A 20,110-nucleotide genomic window follows, 5' to 3' on the forward strand; every position below is an offset into this window, starting at 1 on the left:
AACTAGAGGAACAAATCTTAAAGGACTTTGATGCGTTTTTAGATCATGTACATAATCTTAAAGGACTATAAATAATCGTTTCATCCTCATTCTTATAAAATTTGATAATAACTAAATAAAGTAAACCAATAAAAAATGGCAACTGCTGTCTCCTATTGTCTCCTCTCATGTATCTTTGCCTTGCTTGTTGTGAGTTTCGCTTCAGCAGGCAAAGATGATCAAGACAAACAGGTAATTGCACAAATCATTCTTTGTTATTGATTATTATGATCATTTCATGGTTCTAATTATATGAATAATGACTAACCATAACCATGATGATGATACTTGTAGGTGTATATAGTATACATGGGTGCACTTCCTTCTCGTGTTGACTACATGCCAATGTCCCATCACACTAGTATTCTTCAAGATGTCACCGGAGAGAGGTGCAATTTTGTAGATCAGTGCTAATGTGATTATTTGTATATGGTTTCATGTCTATATATCGATCAAGAATTCATAGAACCTCTAACAAATGTATCTCTTTTTTTGTAGTTCGATCCAGGATCGTTTGGTTAGGAATTATAAAAGGAGTTTCAACGGATTCGCAGCCCGGCTTACCGAATCAGAAAGAGAGATACTAGCTAGTAAGTGAACTATTAAATGGAGAAATTTTTTAAAATACTTAACAAATCTCAAAGTACATTTCTTCGCTCTATGAAATAATTAATTAACTCTATGTATTGTGATTGTTTTGCTATTTGTTAGGTATGGACGAAGTTGTGTCTGTGTTTCCTAGCAAGAATCTAAATCTCCAAACAACAACGTCATGGAATTTCATGGGCCTCAAGGAAGGCAAACGTACAAAGCGAAACCCTCTCATAGAGAGCGATACAATCATCGGTGTCATTGACAGTGGAATCTACCCTGAATCGGACAGCTTCAGCGGCAAAGGCTTTGGTCCTCCTCCTAAAAAATGGAAAGGTGTTTGCAAAGGCGGCACAAACTTCACTTGCAACAAGTATAAAACCCTTCAAAGTTATAATACTGGTGTAAGGATTTGTCATTTTGTAGTTGAAATGAATGTGAACGATCTGTTTGTTGTATATCAGCAAGCTTATTGGAGCACGGTACTACACACCCAAACTAGAGGGGTTTCCTGAGTCCGCAAGGGACAACACGGGACATGGCTCGCACACAGCATCCATAGCGGCTGGAAACGCTGTGAAGCATGTGAGCTTTTACGGGCTCGGTAATGGAACTGTGAGAGGTGGCGTTCCAGCTGCAAGAATAGCGGTTTATAAAGTATGTGACCCTGGTGTCATAAGGTGCACATCTGATGGAATTCTAGCCGCATTTGATGATGCCATAGCGGATAAGGTGGACATCATTACCGTATCCCTCGGTGCGGATGCAGTTGGTACATTTGAGGAGGACACGCTTGCGATTGGGGCTTTCCATGCCATGGCCAAGGGAATCCTCACTGTGAATGGCGCAGGAAACAATGGTCCAGAACGTAGAACAATCGTGAGTATGGCGCCGTGGCTCTTCACTGTTGCTGCTAGTAATATGAATCGTGCGTTCATCACCAAAGTTGTTCTCGGAAACGGCAAGACAATTGTGGTGAGTACCAAGAAACAAATCTTTGTTACTTTAAGACAACACATTATCGTACATATCTTGTCCTCTATCAATATTACTGCTTGTTGCGAAACAGGGAAGATCAGTAAATTCGTTTGATCTTAACGGAAAGAAGTACCCTCTAGTATACGGAAAGTCAGCTTCAAGTAGATGCGATGCTTCTTCAGCCGGGTAACTTCAATCCCAAGAAACATTTTCTTTGTATCTATTATGCTCTTCACATGAGGGTTTAAAGGGTGATTTCGGTATCAGGTTTTGCTCACCAGGGTGTCTAGACAGTAAACGTGTGAAAGGTAAGATTGTGTTATGTGATACCCAGCGAAATCCCGGAGAAGCTCAAGCTATGGGAGCCGTCGCATCCATTGTTAGGAACCCCTATGAAGACGCGGCTAGTGTCTTCTCATTTCCAGTCTCTGTTCTATCGGAAGATGACTATAATATTGTCCTCTCATATGTGAACTCCACAAAGTACTTAGCAACTTTCTCTGTTTTATTATATTTCTTACAAAAACTCACATCTTAAAGCTCAAAACGTTTTTTTTTGTTTTGGCTAGAAACCCCAAAGCAGCTGTTCTGAAAAGTGAGACAATCTTTAACCAGAAAGCTCCTGTCGTGGCTTCCTACTCTTCTCGTGGCCCAAACCCACTCATTCATGATATTTTGAAGGTATATACAGAAAAGCAGAAAAATTAAATTACTCGTATTGGTCATTCTAACAATTCTGCGTTGGATTGAATGTGAATTGGTATTACAGCCGGATATAACAGCGCCAGGATCAGAGATTCTTGCTGCTTATTCTCCTTATGTCCCACCAAGCGAATCAGATACAAGACATGTAAAGTACACAGTTATTAGCGGAACTTCAATGTCTTGTCCCCACGTTGCTGGTGTAGCCGCCTACATAAAAACGTTTCACCCACTCTGGTCTCCTTCCATGATCCAATCTGCCATCATGACTACCGGTAAGCAAAAACAAATCCACTCTGTTTCGAGCATACTCTTTTTTTTCTCACTCACAACATAACTTTCTTGTATTGCAAGGAAACTTATAATACTCTTTTTTTTTTTTTGGTGTTTCTTGTAGCTTGGCCAATGAATGCATCTACTTCTCCGTCTAACGAGTTGGCCGAATTTGCTTACGGAGCGGGCCATGTCGATCCCATAGCAGCAATTCATCCTGGACTAGTATATGAAGCTAATAAATCCGACCATATCACCTTTCTCTGCGGCTTCAACTACACTGGAAAGAAGTTAAGACTCATCTCTGGTGATAGCAGCAGTTGCACTAAAGAACAGACTAAATCGCTAACACGAAACTTAAACTACCCTTCGATGTCTGCTCAAGTATCAGGAACAAAACCCTTCAAAGTGACTTTCCGTAGAACAGTCACTAACGTCGGTAGACCTAACGCTACATACAAAGCAAAGGTAGTCGGATCTAAACTCAAAGTCAAGGTTGTTCCGGCAGTCTTGTCTTTAAAGTCATTGTACGAGAAGAAGTCCTTCACGGTAACCGTTTCAGGCGCCGGTCCCAAAGCTGAAAATCTTGTCTCGGCACAGCTGATCTGGTCCGATGGTGTCCACTTTGTGAGAAGCCCCATTGTTGTTTATGCTTAAAACTGATGAATCAGAACCAGTTAATGTTTCTATATGTTATCGTCAATTATTACTTTTAAACCCTTGTTCGTTAGTTTTGATGTTTCTGGTTCCTACACTCATTTTAGTTATAAACATAAAATCTAAGTATTTGCCAGTTCTAATTAAAACCTTGTTGGTTCTAAATGGTTCTGAGAGTTTTGATTTAATTTGGAGAATGATCACATATATTACTACTTGTTTACTTAAAGAAATAGGATATTAGAATCACGTTCATAGTATTTTTGTTCTACTCTTAAAATTTTACGATTTTGTCTTCTCCTTAATTAGGTATATTATAATTTCTAAAAATTCGTTCCCACCCCTAACCACGGTGATATTCCATGATCGAGCCAAGAAAGTAGAAAATCGGTCCAAACAACAAAGCCACTGGTGAAAGAGTGTTTTGGAACTGAACCAGAAAGCCACACAGTAATAACGTGCAGTAAAAAAATAATCTATTGATAATAAATTAATTGATTTATCTTTCTTCTTGTTAAACAATTTTCAATAATGGCTAATTAACGGTTTTTTGGTAAGTGTTTTTATATGGAAACAAATACAGTAAGGTTGTAGTTTGAATACGAAAATTAAAAAAAAAAAAAAAGAGGAAATCAAATAAAGGATTAATTTTCTTATTCAAAGTACATAAATTTGTTTCCATATGAAGCATATAACAATTGTATATATATATAACCAGAAAATCATTAGACAGAGCTCAAGTAAAATAAAAAGCAATCAAGTTGTGTTAGTTGAAAGAGAAATAAGAAGAGATGTCTCGCTATCCTCCATGTTGGTCTGGCTCTTGCGAAGATCCAGAGTGTTGTGCTATAGGTATGCTTTCCATTCTTTTTTTTTTGTTGAAGTGAAATCTTCAAATTCTCAATTTCTTTCATTTTTAATAATACTATATTACTATTTTTAAAACAAATAATTTTCCAGGAAAGAAGTATAGGTGGCCAGAACTGGTTGGGAAAAATGGACAATTGGCGAAAATGACGATCGAAAGAGAAAATCCTAATGTGTTAGCGATTGTCCTTCGATATGGAGAAAAGCGGATTGAAAACTTTTGCTGCAACAGGGTCTTTGTTTATTTAGGTTCCAACGGCCAAGTTGCAGATGCTCCTATGATCGGTTGATCCTTTTAAAACATTATAGCGTCTCTTTATGTTATACCATTGTTGGTAGTAATACAAACAATCGTCAATAACATATCTCGGCATTTAATATTAACCTATTATTCTTTTGGGTAAAATGAAAAATTTCCTTAAATATATAGATATATAAAGTAAAGACAATGTTTTTTCAATAATAATAAAAAAAGATAAACAAATATACAATTCATCATTCGTCACACAAATAAAGTCCTGGAAACACCATTTTGTCTTGTACATTGTAAGAGCTGTCAAAATGGACGGGCGGCCCGTGTCCAATGCTTAATGGACTGGTCATGGACAAACCCATTATGAAGCGGGCATTAATGGTCATGGTCATTAACGGACATGGGCTTTAGCGGACTGGACGTGATGGACATGAACGATCCAATAGTCATAAAATATTAGGTTAAGTGATTTGTAGCAAAACAGAAAAACACTAATCATCGAAAAACATTTCAAAGTGTTAGATTTTTGACTTTTGGATTGATTGATACTTAAATCATTTAATACTTTGTTGTTTAAATTTGCTTTTAGATTGATAATTTCAAAGTGTTAGACTTTTGACTTTTGTATTGATTAAAATATGAAGCAAATACTATTGTGTTAAAATTTGATTCTGTTATGTCATGTCCACTGAACAACCCATTTGGACATGAGCGTTAATGGACATGGGTCTTAGTGGACATGACCTTCATTTGTCCAATATCAAAATAGACATTAATGGATTGGGCTTATGGGCATGGACAACCCGCTTTGACAGCTCTATACATTGTCATTACCTCTCTAGAAGATATATATCTTGTCTTCCAAATTTGCTTCTCAATTTTCATGCCACGGTCATTACTGTTCATGCTTTGTTATTGTTTATGATCGTTCCTCACCTACATTTGTTCTAAACATCTAGTTAGATTCTTCGAGTGTTCTTTGCATTAATTTTCCGGTGCTAACTAAAACCATGTTGGCGCTAAATATCAAAAGAGTCACGAGAATGATCATCAAAGGAGTTTTATACTAAATTATACGCGCTAAAACATTATACTAAATTTTCATAGAACGGTCACAACGTTGGTATGGCTTATGCCTAACACTATCTTCAAAGCGAATATTAGTCAGATCAATACTCAACGTCAAAGTTTTTCCAGATGTCTTGTTTCTGAAGTCGATGCACAAAGATGAGTCTTTCACACGCTTATTATTCCAAGCAGAAGATTATTAGAGAGTTTTGATTAAATTTGGAGAATAATCAAAAATTAAATATCTGGATGATGAGCATCTTAAAACGGTTATTTTTTGGAAGTTCACTACCGAGGATGAATCATCGCGTAATATTGGAAAATAACCATATGCGATAATTCATCCTCGGTTGTTCACATAACGTTCTTGTATTGCAAGAGAGGATTTTATCAAAACATAACTTTTTGTATTGCAAGAAAGGTGTGATCATACTCTGTTTTTTTTGGAGGTCTCTTGTAGCTTGGCCAATGAACACATCTACTTCTCCGTTCGATCATATGACCGAGTTTGCTTATGGAGGTGGCCACGTCAGTCCAATAACTTGTCTATGAAGTTACTAAATCCGACCATATCACTTTCCTTTGCGGCTTGAATTACACAACAAAGAGTTTAAGACTCATTTCGGGTGTAAACAGGAGTGGCAGTGATGAACAAAGCCAATCAATAGCAAGAAACCTCAACTACCCATCCATGAACGGCCATGATTATTGGGCTTTCTAAGCCTATTCTAACTTCCCATTAGTTTGATATTGTCTTTGCACAAATTTGTTTGGATACCTTCCCAAAAGGCTCCAGTAGGAGTTAGACCTTACTTTTTTTCTAATATTCTAATGTGGGTCGTTGGTTTGTATCCCAACAACGACACCAAACCATTCAACCTGACTTTTGGTAGAATAGTCACAAACGTCGGTATGACAATCGACTTACAAAGCCAAAGTACTCTGATCAAAACTCACCATCTGGTTGTTTCAGATTTCTTGTCACTTAAGTCTATGTACTAGAAGAGGTCTTTCACGGTTACGGTTTCAGGCCAAGGTCCCGAAGCTGACAAACTTGCATCGTCACATTTTATATGGTCTGATGGAGTCCATTCTGTGAAATCCTATCGTTATATATGCTAGGAACTAATGTGTCAAAATCAGTTCATATCTCTCTATAATTTATGATTCATTTTGATTATAATGTTCTCGTTTGCTCTCCATCTCCTTTAGATTTTAAAGAAATAGCATCATATCTCACTAAACTAAAAAACGCGACGTTTTAACAAACGAAGCACCATAAAACGGTGTCGTTTGTACGTTTAACACTACCGTTGTGTGTTTTATGTTATTGTGTGATACAGAGGAAAGGCGACGATTCAAAGTTCACGCCTTTGAGAGATGACAGCCATTCGCGTCTGCTCGCGAAAGTTCCCAACTTTCGCTTCGATTTTCTTCCAAAACATTACAAGGAATCCGTCAATTCATCGAATTTCATTCTCGAATTTAAAACCCAAAACGCTACTTCACCCAATTCCGCCGAAACCCTTCACTGTCTTTGTTTCTCGGTTCCATGACGGGAGACCAAGAGGTCCTCTCTGGAGAGGTAAGAAACTGATCGGAAAAGAAGCCCTTTTCGTGATTCTGGGTCTCAAGAGATTGAAAGAAGACGACGAGAAGCTGGACAAGTTTATAAAAACCCATGTTTTCAGATTGTTGAAATTAGACATGTTAGCTGTTATCGGTGAGCTTGAACGACAAGAAGAGACTGCGTTAGCCATCAAGGTGCGTTCTTTACGTGACAATTTCTTCTGGGTCTTTCAGCTTATGTCTCGCTTCAGCTCATCTTTAGTTTGATCTCATGTGCTCATGAAGTGTTCGACGAAATGCCTGAACGGAGCTAACATTAGGGTAGTTATATTGTTTAAGTTTTAGACCATCCTTTATAGATCATATACGTATATTCTTATGGTTTTGTGTCGTTTTTGTTGTGTTGTTGATGATTGGTTTCTTCAACTTATAGATGTTTGAGGTGATCCAGAAACAAGAATGGTACCAACCTGATGTGTTTATGTACAAGGACCTTATAGTATCCTTAGCAAAGAGTAAAAGAATGGATGAAGCAATGGCGTTGTGGGAGAAAATGAAGAAAGAAAACCTCTTTCCTGATTCTCAGACTTATACTGAGGTTATCAGAGGATTTCTTCGAGACGGATGTCCAGCTGATGCTATGAATGTGTATGAAGACATGTTGAAATCTCCAGATCCGCCGGAAGAGTTGCCGTTTAGGGTTTTGTTGAAGGGGCTTCTGCCGCATCCGCTTCTTAGAAACAAAGTGAAGAAGGATTTCGAAGAGTTGTTCCCTGAGAAACATGCTTATGATCCACCAGAAGAGATATTTGGTAGATGCTGAGGTTTGTATGCACATAACTTTACTCTTCTATCTCAGACTTCAAGTGTTTCTTCAAACTGTTCTTTATGAATAGTGTTTCTCTCCACTTATGAAGTCTTAGTCTTTTGGCAATTTAGATGTTTGCGACTGTTATTCATCAATGACTTGTGTGCATTGTGCAGGGGAAGTCTATCTTGATCAAGATCCAGAATGTGTGATCCTGAAGAAGTATCAGTAGATCTGAGCAAGTGGCGAAACAAAAGACTTAGTTAGTTAGACGAACCCAGATGATGTAGCGACTTCTATTCCTTGTTATGATGCTTCATGATATTAGGCAGAGACCGAAATTTTGTGAATGCATCATCTTTATGAAGTGACTTCTATTCCTCGTTCTGATGCTTCATAATATTAGTCAAAGACCTAACTTTGTGAATCTATCATCTTTTGAGTAAAGAAGATTCTAAGTTGACAACTTTTCTACTTTTTCCACATTTCTTTGGCCTCTCATGTTGTCGAAGGGCTCTTCTTTTATCATTCTTACTTCATGAACAACTTAATAGAAGTTTATAATCGTCCTTGTGGGCGTGCCGGAGTGGTTATCGGGCATGACTAGAAATCATGTGGGCTTTGCCCGCGCAGGTTCGAATCCTGCCGCTCACGTTTTTGTGTTTCAATATGATAATCATTGACCCCCAAAAGATGAAGACATCCCCATTTGAGTGCTCTTTAAATATACATGACCAAATCCATTCGAGTATTTGGAATATTATCTGGTCATTTTATTAATGTATTATACCATTATGTTATCATCCACTTGACGAGACAAGAAGAACATTTTTAGTTTGGGATCAATGATATTTGACCATTCTTTATTAATGTGACATTACTGGTGAAATCTATGAAAATGATGGTAAGATCTTCCGCCAAAATCTTCTTTTTGAAAAAACTGTTAAGACAACAGTGGATTGAAAAAGCTCAAGTACAATTGTGTTTGGCTCTTTGTGATCAAGAAAGGTTGGAATCCTATATTTTCTCTCTGAATATATTTCTTTCGTATGTAAAATTGCATCTAACATAGTAAAATCCAAAAAACCAAACCGAATTAACTAAATCAAAATAGTGGTGGGGACTAAATTTAAAAGCAGTTTTTTTGTTCTTTTGACTTCTCACATTATCATATTGTAGCATTTTCTATTTGTCTATATATACACTCATGATCTTCTACATTTTTCATCATCTTCTCTTTTCATTTCCTTCTAAGTGATTAGTTAATAACACATTTCTCTTAGTAATGGAGGGTAAAGGAAGAGTTGGATCATCATCGTCTTCTTCCTTCACAGCTCAACTCTTTGGCCCCAAGGAACCTTCCTCCTCTGCCAACTTCAACTCCATTTTCCCTCCTTCCAAGGTTCGATTATTTCTCTATAGTTTCTTCTGTTACTTTTTATGATGGATTCTTGAAATTCATTCTTCCTTTCTCATTTTTTTCGTGTTTTCAGGGAACAGCAAGAAACATCCTAAGCTCCAAACATGGGTCCCTAGGTCAGTGGAAAAGTCTTAATTAAGCCTCAGAAAACTTGTCTCCCTTCTTGAATCAATATGGTTCCTTTCACTTTATATTAAGCCAGGTTTTACTAGAAAAACGTTTTGATTCATCTCAAAAAACCTTCTATCTCATGCCAAGAACGGCTCAAAAATTCTTCATCTAAGATTCACCGTTCTTTAGTCAAGATTACTATCCAAATCCGGGTGGTCTAATGGATACATTATCTCCTTGGTTTTCGTGGTTTCTTCACAGAACAACGTAAAGAAGCTGGAACCTGCAATCTAAGCTCATCTCTTTACTACGGTGGTCAAGATGTTTACTCTCACCCCACACACAACCATACTTACCCTACAGTGAGTTAACATAACTATCATTTTATCATCCACCCCTTCATGTTACTTTGATTGTTGATTTTTTCATAGAAGAGACAAAATCTTTTGACTTTACAAAACGTTGAATCATTCAGATTAACAAGGATCAGAACAGAGATAACAACGATGCCAATTCGTCTGACGCCTCTAGAGGAAACTGGTGGCAAGGTACTATACATACCCTAACCAAATGATGTTTGTTACAATATTCACGTCTTTGTTTGTTTTGCTTATAACATATGCCTAATCTTGATATTTTCGCAGGTTCACTATATTACTAGAAGCTTCTCTAAGTGCGTCTCTGTAGAAGAATATCAAGTTGAAACAGAACAATATTTGATTGTTTGAACATTTTGTTTGTTCTTAAAAAAACTGTTTCAATGATGTATACTTGACTGTCTAATGTTAAACCAAAGATTAGATCTCTGGCTACAGAACTAATCGAATCTGAAACCTCAAATCCATCAGACAAGAGATTGTAGAAACCCAAAAAAGGGTTAATAGATAAATGCGTAGAGCACAAGGAACACATAGATAATAAGTGCAGAAGGAACAAGTACAACAAGAGGAACAATAGCTGCAAGTGCATGAAAGCTTCTCTTACATTCCAAAGGTCCAAGTTTAATCTGAACAAGATCCACTAACGCCATTGTCAAGAACCCACATCCCAAAACCGACGCAACACACGAAGCAACAATCCCAACCCTTAAAGCTGCCAAGTTCACACGCCCCTCTCCCGCGTTCAACACACGCGCCTCCTCCTCTAAACAGTTCCCGTTTGTTGTTGTTGTTGTTGTCCTAATTGCTTGCTTGAGAGACATAGCGATGAGACTGGAGAAGAGGAATAAACTGAAGGAGTAAACATGGCTTGATACTAGCCTCTCCGCTAATGCGGGACCTTTTGCAGAGATACATCGGCGGAGATGGTGGTTCTCGGAGGCTGATGAGGAAACCGGGAAAGTGATGTTTCCACTTGTGGTTAGGCCGAGGAAAAGAGCAAGCGAGAAGAGTGAATTAACGTTCACGATGCCGTCTATAGCCGTGACGTGGATTAGTGTAGTTGGGAGGAGTCGTCGCCGGAGAAATTCCACGGCGCCATTGGAGATTGCCATCAAATCTGAATCGTTATAGCTCCTAGACAACAATTTTGATTGAGAGAGATAGAAATTTAGTAATTCATATTTAGAGAAAGTTTAGCTTTTAGTTGTCAGTTTTCCGGAGACTGTGGGAAAATGTGAGTAGCGTAGAAGCTAAGTATTGCGTGACGTCTCCGAGGAAGAAAACGACGGACAGGTAATGATAGGAAACGTGAACCGCAAGGTATCGAACCTTTTTTCTTTTTTGGGCTTTTGTATCGATACGTCGTCGTAGAGGTCATATTTTTTTTTGTCTTTTACCCAACAACACTAATTAGAGAATTTTATATAATCTCTATGATTAGCTTTTCTATAATTTTGTAAAATCTTCATATAATCTTGTAAAATCTGTCTAAATATAATTACAAACTTTGTCATTAATTATTTTTATCTCTTAGAGGGTGATTGACATCGCACTGTCAAGACTTTAAAAGCATTTGACAGTCCTTACAGCATTTTTTCATACAATCAGACTGTTATTTGTTTTTGCTCTTATACAGTCTTAAAAGTCAGATTTTTTTTTACTCTCTGTAACTTCATTTTTATCTAAAGCCATGTAATTGAGACTTTAAGTGGTGTTAAAGCTTTTGCAACAATTATTATTAGAACATATCTCTAAAATATTGGATAATATTTTCTCATCTTCTATAAATACTATTTTCACCAAAATGATATTATTATTTTAGGCTTTCTTTATAAAAAACGTAAGTATTGATTGTCAAAAAGTGTACTCTCCCAAAATATTCCACTACGATTTTGTTAATACGTAAGTTTTCAAATTTTCCTAATTCATCTTCTTAATTTGTGTGTTCATATACTATTGTCTTCTTTGTGTTTGAGTGTTTTGGTTTTGTATATTTTTTTTTTATGATTAAAATTCTAGTGATTATCAATTTTTTTTCTTATTACTATCTATACATATATGCTTAGTTTATGGGGAATTCCCAAAAGAGTAAGGAAAAAGGTCAATACAAACTGTGTCGTGAGGTTTTGAGGCTTGTGATAATCTATGGTCATTCTTCACGATGGTTTATCATTGGTCTTTGTTTATATACAAAGTTATGATTCACAATCGCTCACTTTTTATGATATTTTCATGATTTTGTTTTGTGAATAAAAGTGTATAAAATTATAAACCAATAATACAATAATTTAAATCATTAACAATCATAGATTCTTTTGTTTTTAGTTGAATATCACAAAAAAATTGATGACTTTATTAAATTATGAATCCAATAACTTCAGATTTATTAAGACTTTAGATTACTTTTTACAAATCAAAATTTAATAACACTAAACTTTAATAGAATCTTATAAAATCTTAATTGAATAACAAAAGATTTTTCATAACATTTCAAACCACTAAAAATCTATATAAATAACAAACCAATAACACCTCCTTAATTTTGGTTTTGAAACCTAAGTTACTAAATCCTTAATTACATTTGTATAAATTCTTTTCAAATTATTAGATTTATTCTAAATTAAAATTAGATATTCTGTGTAAATTATTTATTATACCAACGCAAAGAAGATTAGACGAAGAGGCATGGAGTTGTAATGTTGTATCATGCAAATAAGGTAAATACTATATATATATTTAGGGGATTATATAGTTGTCTTTCTTTTGAACATCTATTTAAGGGGATTTTCTAAATTCTAATATAACGAATGTTTGTACTACACAAAAAAATTTAACAAGTCAAAAGATGATGTACTTGTACTACAGTACAACACATACATTTAAGAAATCACAATAAATACGAACCGATTCTCTCTTAAAAATTTTGTCTACAAGAAAATCAATCATAAACCCTATTAACATTAGTATCATGGATCATGATCACATGCATGACATGCCACCACCATCACCATCATCATCATCGATGTCGAATCATACAACACCACACATGATGATGATGCACATGACCTTCTTTTGGGGTAAGAACACGGAGGTTCTCTTCTCCGGATGGCCCGGGACAAGCTCCGGCATGTACGCTCTCTGTCTCATTGTTATATTCCTCCTCGCCGTAATTGCCGAGTGGCTCGCTCATTCACCGATCCTACGTGTCAGTGGCTCAACCAATCGAGCCGCCGGGCTCGCTCAAACCGCTGTGTACACACTCAAGACTGGCCTTTCGTATTTGGTGATGCTCGCTGTTATGTCCTTTAACGCAGGTGTTTTCATCGTCGCTATCGCCGGCTATGGCGTTGGTTTCTTTCTCTTTGGGAGCACTACTTTCAAGAAACCCTCCGATGACCAGAAAACCGCCGAGCTTCTTCCGCCGTCTTCAGGCTGCGTTTGTTGAACAATTGAAATTACTCTTTGTTTTTTTTTTTATCAACAAAATTACTCGTTGTGTTATAAAGAACTTTTCTTTTGTGTGTGGTTTGGTTTTAAATTTTGATATTTCGTTTTGGTTTAACTCGATTAATAGTGGAAGCTAAATATTTTCAATTGATTTTCTTAGGTTACAAAAATTCACTAAATTAATTCCACAATTTCTTGAATATTTTGTGACTTTTGGATTTTTTTTATGAAATCACAAAATTAATTCCACAATTTCATTTGAATTTTGAAGAATATGGCTATCTTTTTCTTGCATTATTATAGATAAGTGTATTTGACAAATTTTGAACCACAAACTTATGATAACAAATGCTGTCCATAGAAGGTTCTTGTAACCATCCACAAGTATTTTCATTGTAAATACATATATGGAGAAAAGAAGAACTAAATTATTGATTTTCATCGTATGATATATGCATGTCTACTCAATATATCTAAGACAAAATAAACTGATCATTTAACTTTAATTCAGTCACCTATTTGATTCACGGTCGGATTGGATTTCGATCGGTTTAGATTATCAAACACTATTTCTTTGTGTTTGAAATCTAATGAACCTTATTTTCTTTTCTTTCAGGGTTGAATTATTCGACTCTTAGTTTGCTTTTACTTCTGATGTCATACAAACAAATTCAAAAAACAGAAAGTAGCACGAAGAATAAGAGCCGCCCAAAACAAAAGATGTTCACGGACTAGGTGAACCAATTATATGAATTAGGGTTGGGCAAAATATTCGTTCGATCCGCTTCGATTCGGTATTTGATTTGATTTGATTCGAAAAATCCGAATATCCGTAAGATTTTGGACCAAAGTAAATAGGAAAATGTAGTATTCGTAAAAACCGAATCAAATAACGAATATTGTTTTTTAAAAAATCGAATATCCGCTTCGATCCGTATCTTTTTATATATATTAGAAAATATAGTTATATCTATATATAGATATCATAAATAGTTTATGTATTGTTGTCATTTTATGTTTTTATGTTAAAATATTTGTTTGTTCATTTTTTTAATGTTATGTTTTGATCAATGGCATCAAAAACTATCGGGTTTTAGTTTTTGGAATTAGTTTGATAACATTTTGTTGACCGATGATACCAACAACGGTTGTGTTTGGTATTTAAAACTTATTTTGAAAGCATGTTTAATAAAAACTTTGAATATCTGATATGGTTATATAGTATACAGTTTTTTTTAATATTTAAATGTATCAAAGCGGATATCTGCAAATATCACAAAAAATTCTGGATATTCGAAATTCCGGATATCCGGAAATTTTCGAAGCAAAGCAAATCACAAAATCAAGTATTCGTTTAAAACAAATCGAATAACAAATATCACAATTTTTCCGGATATCCGCTTCGTGCCCAGACCTAATATGAATGACTGGTCCATGCATTATCGAATTACATTATACATGTATGTGCTCTCTTTTTAATAGAAGTGATATTGCAAAAACTTATATTAGTTCCAAGCTTTCTATATAGAAATTACGAAATACAATTAAAAAGATAGACACCGTCGTTGACAATAGAATTAATAAATTAAGATATCTTGAGCTTAGCAATAATTTATTAACGGTCAACCAATAAACAAGTACTAGTATAGTACGTACCAAGAGAACGGCAAGGTTCACGCCTTTTCTTTTCTTTGGAAAGTAAATGATTTGAGAGGACTAGTTGATTTCTTTTAGAGGCTAAAATGGTTATATAAACTTATTAAACCGTTCTCTAAATATTCTATAGTTCTACTATGCTAACCAAGGTTCCAAAAAACAGTTTAGGCCGCCTGCCTAGGCGCTCATGAACCACAAAGTTATGATAACAAATGATGTATATAAACTATCGTCGAACGATTTCTTGAACATTGATTCTAGGAAACCGCACAAAAGGATTCGAATTCAACATGTGATCTTCATCTAACCGGTAGAGTTGGTTTAGTTTTGTTCGGATACATTTAATCCGGTTTAGCTGATCGTCAATAAGAAGAACAACCAACATAACTACAGAAGGCATGTGTTACGCCTTGAGAGAACCATTAAAGTGACTTGCGCAGCAAGAAATTGTCTATTTTCAGTCATTAAGAATAACCTTCACAGATCAACTCACAATCTACAACTTATCATTTGTTTCTTTAACATTGAAATGAACAGAAGAAGAAACCATTGTACTATTTTCTCATGACTATATACATGCCATTTTTGGAACCTCTCTTCAATATTAATTATGTTATTTTCAGGAGAACCAAGAAGTACTGGTCGACGATGGAATCTTTGAATCATGGTGCTTCTAAAAACATATATATATATATATATATATATATATATATATAAGTAAATAAATATCAATCTATAATTAAAGAAAAACAGTAAATTAAATTAGTAAAAGAAGCTCTCATAATGAGCCGAAACATTCACACTATATACTTTAAGGATTTCTCAAGCTCGGGGTAATACAATTCTTGACTTAGTTTTAAAATAAATCATAAATTTGTAAAAGGACTTGGGACTTTTTTATATACGTTAGAAAACTATTATTTTGTAATACTGTGAAAGTAGGAGCAATAAAAGGTAACAAAAAAAAACAATTATGAATATATAGTAAGATAAAATACCTTTAATGCAATATATTTCTTTTAATTATCACTAGGGCTCAATTTAAATAAATCATTTTGTAAAAAAAATTTGGTTTCCAAAGATTTGTTAACCTAACTTGTTCAATTTAAGTACAAAGTATACTGAAAATATGTTTCCTCTGTATCTTATGGATCGATGCCTCTGATTCCACTTAGTTTGACAATCGGCTATCATGAATCCACAACCCATTAATCGCTTAATCACAGAAGATCATGATGAAGATAAAGATCCAGCGAATATATGCATGTTAATCAAAAATATTTATCTTATTTTATATACTTATGTATTTTTTCAAAAGTAATAAATGATCGTGAATGTAGGTATTTAACTTTTGATGCATATTAAATAGTTTAAATATTCAAATTTCACGCATACTGTTCTTTTTTCTAAAAATTTGTTCTTTTTATGAGTATTTTTAGACAACCACTTAACTTCATATTATATGTAATTTTTGTTTTTTTTTCATACTATATTGTTTTTATAGGTTAAAGAATTTAATATTCATTTCAAAATTTTTAAATCATGGCGTATACGAAAAAATATATATTTATATTATATAGATGATGTGATGAATTTATATGTTTTACGAGGCAAACGCCTTATGCGCAAGGCGAATTCAGAGACCATTTGCGTCTAATATCGCCTCTTGCTATATCAAAGACAATTCAGAGACCATTCAGAGATCCATTGCGCTTGTCTACTATATCAAATCATTGTATAGTGACTTCTTGTCACTGTTTCTATGCATAACATTCATTACTTTGAGTGAATATTAAATGGTGATAATGACGAGCTCCATGTGAATCCCGACATGGTTGGAACAAAAGATGGTGGATGAGAAGAGAGATTGACTTAAGGAAGAGTTGCATGATGTCCACGTCAACATCGAGCCTATAAAGAGGATAAAGAACACAACCACAATAATACTACAAAATGTGAGTCTTTTTTTTCAGAAACTGTAGGACAATGCTACTTAGGACAATCTATTATGCATATGAAAGCTGGAACATTTTCAAGACTGTCATATTTTCTACCGTGAGTGGAGCAGTTGGCATGATAATGTCAATTCCACCAGTTATCTACAAATTCTTACATAAGCTGGAGCGGTACATGAGGAAAAATATAAGAGGAAAAGGATGCCCCGACGAGCGGATTCCACGAGTGTATGTTGAGTTATCAACAGTGGCAGATGCACAATATTGGCAAGGGAGAGGGTGAGATGACCCCCATAAATCTTTGAATTTTTGTTTATAATCTTATGTTCCATTTGATTATTGTGGTAAATTGGTTGCTTTCTCATAAATTGACCTCATGTCTAGTGCTCAAATCTATTCTTTGCACCTATGGAAACCATATTATATTGTTTCAATCATTTCTTTTGCATTATATTTTTAGAAAATATTATTGAACTATGACAAAATATGTTAAAATGGAATGATAAATATACTGTATATTATGAATAAAGAACAATAATGATTATCTCTTATTTTCTTTATTTTTAAAGACAATGAATTTTAATTTTTTAAGGATTTTTTTTTTTGAAATTAAATATTATATTTAAATATTTTATTAATTATTAAAATAAAATATGATCCCTATAACAATTTTTTGTAGCTCAGCCACTGGTTATTAAGCTTCTTTAGTGAAACACCTAATGACTGAAGATGATTCGTCCTTCTCGAAGAAAAAGGGGAAGTATCAAGATGCTAGAGATCTTGGCGTTTTTCTTGGGTTCGGATCGGCACTCGCTGATCCACACCCATGAGTAGCTCAAAGATTGACGGCGATTTATCCTCAAGTAAACAGAAAAACGATGAAGATCGGAGACCTTTCTCTTCCTGTGATTATCTCCGTGAAGACTACTCCTATAAACATATATATTGACTCTTTCAAATTTTGGTGGGTATGCTGTGTTCGTCATAGCTATGACTATCCTATTTTGTTTTTCATGTTTTTTGACATCATTTAGTTAAACGAGACCCTAAAATTTATTTGGATGATGCTTGGAAAAAGCTATAAGAACCATCTTCCTCGATGAGCCACAAAATTTTAACTGCAATGAGCTTATCAGCGTATGTTCTTGTATCTACAATTGCTTATTCTTCTTTCTTCCTGAATGTTTAATTTTCTTGACTCTTCTTGCATCATCCAGGCTGTTCAGAAAGCATGGTGTTCATGAAAGTCATCAGGAGAAGCTCTTTACAAACTGATCTTGGAGGAGTGTGAGATATATATCTCTGCAGCCATACGATCTTTATAGAATCGCAATGTCATGATGATCCCTCTGTTTTCCTGCCATTCATGGAGAATTGTTGGCGCAAGTTGCAGTTTCTCTGTGACATTGGTGGCCAAGGTCAGACAGTTGGTAAAATCATTGTGGGACTTGGGTGAGGAGCTTTTCCCCAAGAATCTCTGACAAAGATTTGCTACGATTTTCCCAAGCAATCTATTAGGTAAGGAGCTTTTCCCCAAGCATCTCTGAAGAAATCTATTGACAAGATTTGCCTCTCTTGTTTCCTAGAAGACGCTTTGTTGGAGAAAACGGCCAAACAATGTTTTAAGGATCTTGATTTGCCTAGGGAGGAATAGAAACAGAGTCTCTTGACCTTGAGCATATTGAAAAGATTCGATTCGGCTAGGGCGTTTATATTATGTCTGACCTTTTCTTATGATTGTTAGAAACGACTTAATTATGTACTCTACATGGAAGTTCTAGTTGCTATATTAAAAAAAAAATTGCAGAAATTCTAAGGCGATGTGTGTTTGTATGTTGACGTAGCAAAAATATGCAAGACGTAGTAGATGTTTTATACACTAGCATAACCTATTTGTATGTAACATCTTGTATGGTTATAGATTTGAACATGGTTCAATTCATATGAAACAGTTGGTCTTAAGATTGTGGTACATATGTTGAGCCTTGTTCTTTGGAAGGAAGCCTTGTAGCTATGGTCCGTAGTTCGTCCACGATCTCAGTGAAGCTTGGCCTCTCTGATGGTTCTGCAGACCAGCATCTCTCCATCAGCAATTTCCAGTCCATGTCACAGAAGTCGGGAATTTGTGGCGGTAGCGTATTACTAACTATACCACCTGATTTCACTTTTTGGTTAGAATCGAAAACAAAGGATACACGCCTGCACACAAGAATTATGGATCAAGGGTTTCACCTATATGATCGCTCCATAGTGCAAGTCGGCGTAAGGTTCTTCACCGGTGAAAAGTTCCCTGTAGCATCCAGAATTCCAGATAAAGGTATCAGATAGAGGGGATAATAACATAATAGAGACAAATAACCAAGCTGATTATGATTTTTATACTAATCACCATCTTTACAGAATTTCTCAAATTCCATCTTTGATTCTCTTTTTACCTATATTCAACTTTATAAATTAGAAAAATATTACAGCATAACAGATGGATTTTAAAATTGAATTATTTATTCATAAACAACTTAAAAATGTTCATAACAAAGCTATATCGTTTTTTAATTTCTTGAGTTCCCCAACTTCTTTTGGTGTGTTAGTTTAGTAAACTACGTAAATACCATTTTTACTTTATTCTATGTTTTTACTGTGATTATAAATGTTATACATATTGTTTAAATCTATATATATACATATAAAAAGTACGACAAACAAAAGTACATTATATATAACATATTTATTTAAATAAATTTTTGAAGTCTGAACATATTAACTTAAACTAGATTTTAACCCGCGGTATACCGCGGGACGATTTATTTTTAAAAATAATATATATTAAAACTTGCAAATTTTATTTTTACAAAATATTTATATTTTACAGTTTATAATTGTTATTAAGTAACGCTATACCACGAATTCCTGAGACAATTGTTAAGAAACTGAAGTTTTGACCCCTATTAAAAAAGCATATTAATAATATTTTAAAATTTTATAAATATTGATTCAAATACATCCACCATATAACCCAATTCCAAAATAAAACACGTTATGTAATTTTTTTACCCGTCCAGTGATTTTTTTTTAAAGTAGTAATTTTTAAAATTTAAGAATTATTTTTTATATATAAAAGTTTTGCAAATTGTATCATTCTCTAATACATTTATATTTTATAGTTTAATTTTATATATAGTAACATTATACATACCACATAACATTTTTGGTTTTATATAATTTTTTCTAAATTAGGATGATTTGATATGTTTAATATTAGTGGTCTTAAAAAATAATAAATTAAAGATTTAACCCATATTGAAACGGTGGATTAATTATATTTTACTTTTTTATTAA

At 34.5% G+C, this 20,110-nt stretch overlaps 6 protein-coding genes, 1 long non-coding RNA gene and 2 other non-coding genes across 11 annotated transcripts; 8 read left to right on the forward strand and 1 right to left on the reverse strand.

The window, feature by feature from the left end:
- Window positions 1–135: 135 nt before the first annotated feature.
- On the forward strand, window positions 136–3,260 carry AT3G46850 (Subtilase family protein; the record flags this gene model as incomplete). The annotated part of the gene is made up of 10 exons (NM_114552.3): window positions 136–231; window positions 334–428; window positions 538–629; window positions 751–1,003; window positions 1,095–1,605; window positions 1,700–1,794; window positions 1,876–2,091; window positions 2,178–2,289; window positions 2,378–2,585; window positions 2,708–3,260. The coding sequence occupies 10 exons, from the start codon at window positions 136–138 to the stop codon at window positions 3,238–3,240; spliced, it is 2,211 nt and encodes a 736-aa protein (NP_566888.2). The 3' UTR covers window positions 3,241–3,260.
- A 771-nt stretch (window positions 3,261–4,031) lies between these two features.
- Window positions 4,032–4,397, forward strand: AT3G46860 (Serine protease inhibitor, potato inhibitor I-type family protein; the record flags this gene model as incomplete). The annotated part of the gene is made up of 2 exons (NM_114553.1): window positions 4,032–4,092; window positions 4,201–4,397. The coding sequence occupies 2 exons, from the start codon at window positions 4,032–4,034 to the stop codon at window positions 4,395–4,397; spliced, it is 258 nt and encodes an 85-aa protein (NP_190270.1).
- A 639-nt stretch (window positions 4,398–5,036) lies between these two features.
- Window positions 5,037–5,305, forward strand: AT3G07585. Its single transcript, NR_141334.1, has one exon. It is a non-coding gene; the product is annotated as an other RNA (long non-coding RNA).
- A 1,435-nt stretch (window positions 5,306–6,740) lies between these two features.
- On the forward strand, window positions 6,741–8,353 carry AT3G46870 (Pentatricopeptide repeat (PPR) superfamily protein). 2 transcript variants are annotated; one of them, NM_001339278.1, is made up of 4 exons: window positions 6,781–7,192; window positions 7,283–7,318; window positions 7,431–7,821; window positions 7,982–8,273. In NM_001339278.1, the coding sequence occupies exons 1-3, from the start codon at window positions 6,809–6,811 to the stop codon at window positions 7,818–7,820; spliced, it is 810 nt and encodes a 269-aa protein (NP_001327545.1). In that variant the 5' UTR covers window positions 6,781–6,808; the 3' UTR covers window position 7,821; window positions 7,982–8,273. The 2 variants fall into 2 exon arrangements, with proteins under 2 accessions (NP_190271.1, NP_001327545.1); NM_114554.4 differs by lacking the exon at window positions 7,283–7,318 and having other exon boundaries at window positions 6,741–7,192; window positions 7,982–8,353.
- Window positions 8,354–8,377: 24 nt separating this feature from the next.
- Window positions 8,378–8,459, forward strand: AT3G46875. The gene has a single exon. It is a non-coding gene; the product is annotated as a tRNA-Ser (tRNA).
- Window positions 8,460–9,031: 572 nt separating this feature from the next.
- AT3G46880 (uncharacterized protein) lies at window positions 9,032–10,064 on the forward strand (the record flags this gene model as incomplete). Of its 2 annotated transcripts, none has more annotated exons than NM_001339279.1 (5): window positions 9,032–9,207; window positions 9,299–9,341; window positions 9,598–9,698; window positions 9,812–9,884; window positions 9,981–10,064. In NM_001339279.1, the coding sequence occupies exons 1-5, from the start codon at window positions 9,091–9,093 to the stop codon at window positions 9,995–9,997; spliced, it is 351 nt and encodes a 116-aa protein (NP_001326948.1). In that variant the 5' UTR covers window positions 9,032–9,090. The 2 variants fall into 2 exon arrangements, with proteins under 2 accessions (NP_001326948.1, NP_190272.1); NM_114555.2 differs by having other exon boundaries at window positions 9,062–9,207; window positions 9,768–9,884.
- Window positions 10,065–10,138: 74 nt separating this feature from the next.
- On the reverse strand, window positions 10,139–10,926 carry AT3G46890 (maternal effect embryo arrest protein). Its single transcript, NM_114556.3, has one exon. It carries the CDS (start codon window positions 10,826–10,828, stop codon window positions 10,214–10,216), a length of 615 nt encoding a protein of 204 aa, NP_190273.1. The 5' UTR covers window positions 10,829–10,926; the 3' UTR covers window positions 10,139–10,213.
- A 1,571-nt stretch (window positions 10,927–12,497) lies between these two features.
- Window positions 12,498–13,308, forward strand: COPT2 (copper transporter 2). Its single transcript, NM_114557.3, has one exon — window positions 12,673–13,308. It carries the CDS (start codon window positions 12,685–12,687, stop codon window positions 13,159–13,161), a length of 477 nt encoding a protein of 158 aa, NP_190274.1. The 5' UTR covers window positions 12,673–12,684; the 3' UTR covers window positions 13,162–13,308.
- A 4,508-nt stretch (window positions 13,309–17,816) lies between these two features.
- Window positions 17,817–18,452, forward strand: AT3G07595. The gene is made up of 2 exons (NR_143927.1): window positions 17,817–17,911; window positions 17,992–18,452. It is a non-coding gene; the product is annotated as an uncharacterized misc_RNA (transcript).
- Window positions 18,453–20,110: the final 1,658 nt, after the last annotated feature.

Source organism: Arabidopsis thaliana, chromosome 3, assembly GCF_000001735.4.
Source record: "Arabidopsis thaliana chromosome 3, partial sequence".
NCBI classification, from domain to species: domain Eukaryota; kingdom Viridiplantae; phylum Streptophyta; class Magnoliopsida; order Brassicales; family Brassicaceae; genus Arabidopsis; species Arabidopsis thaliana.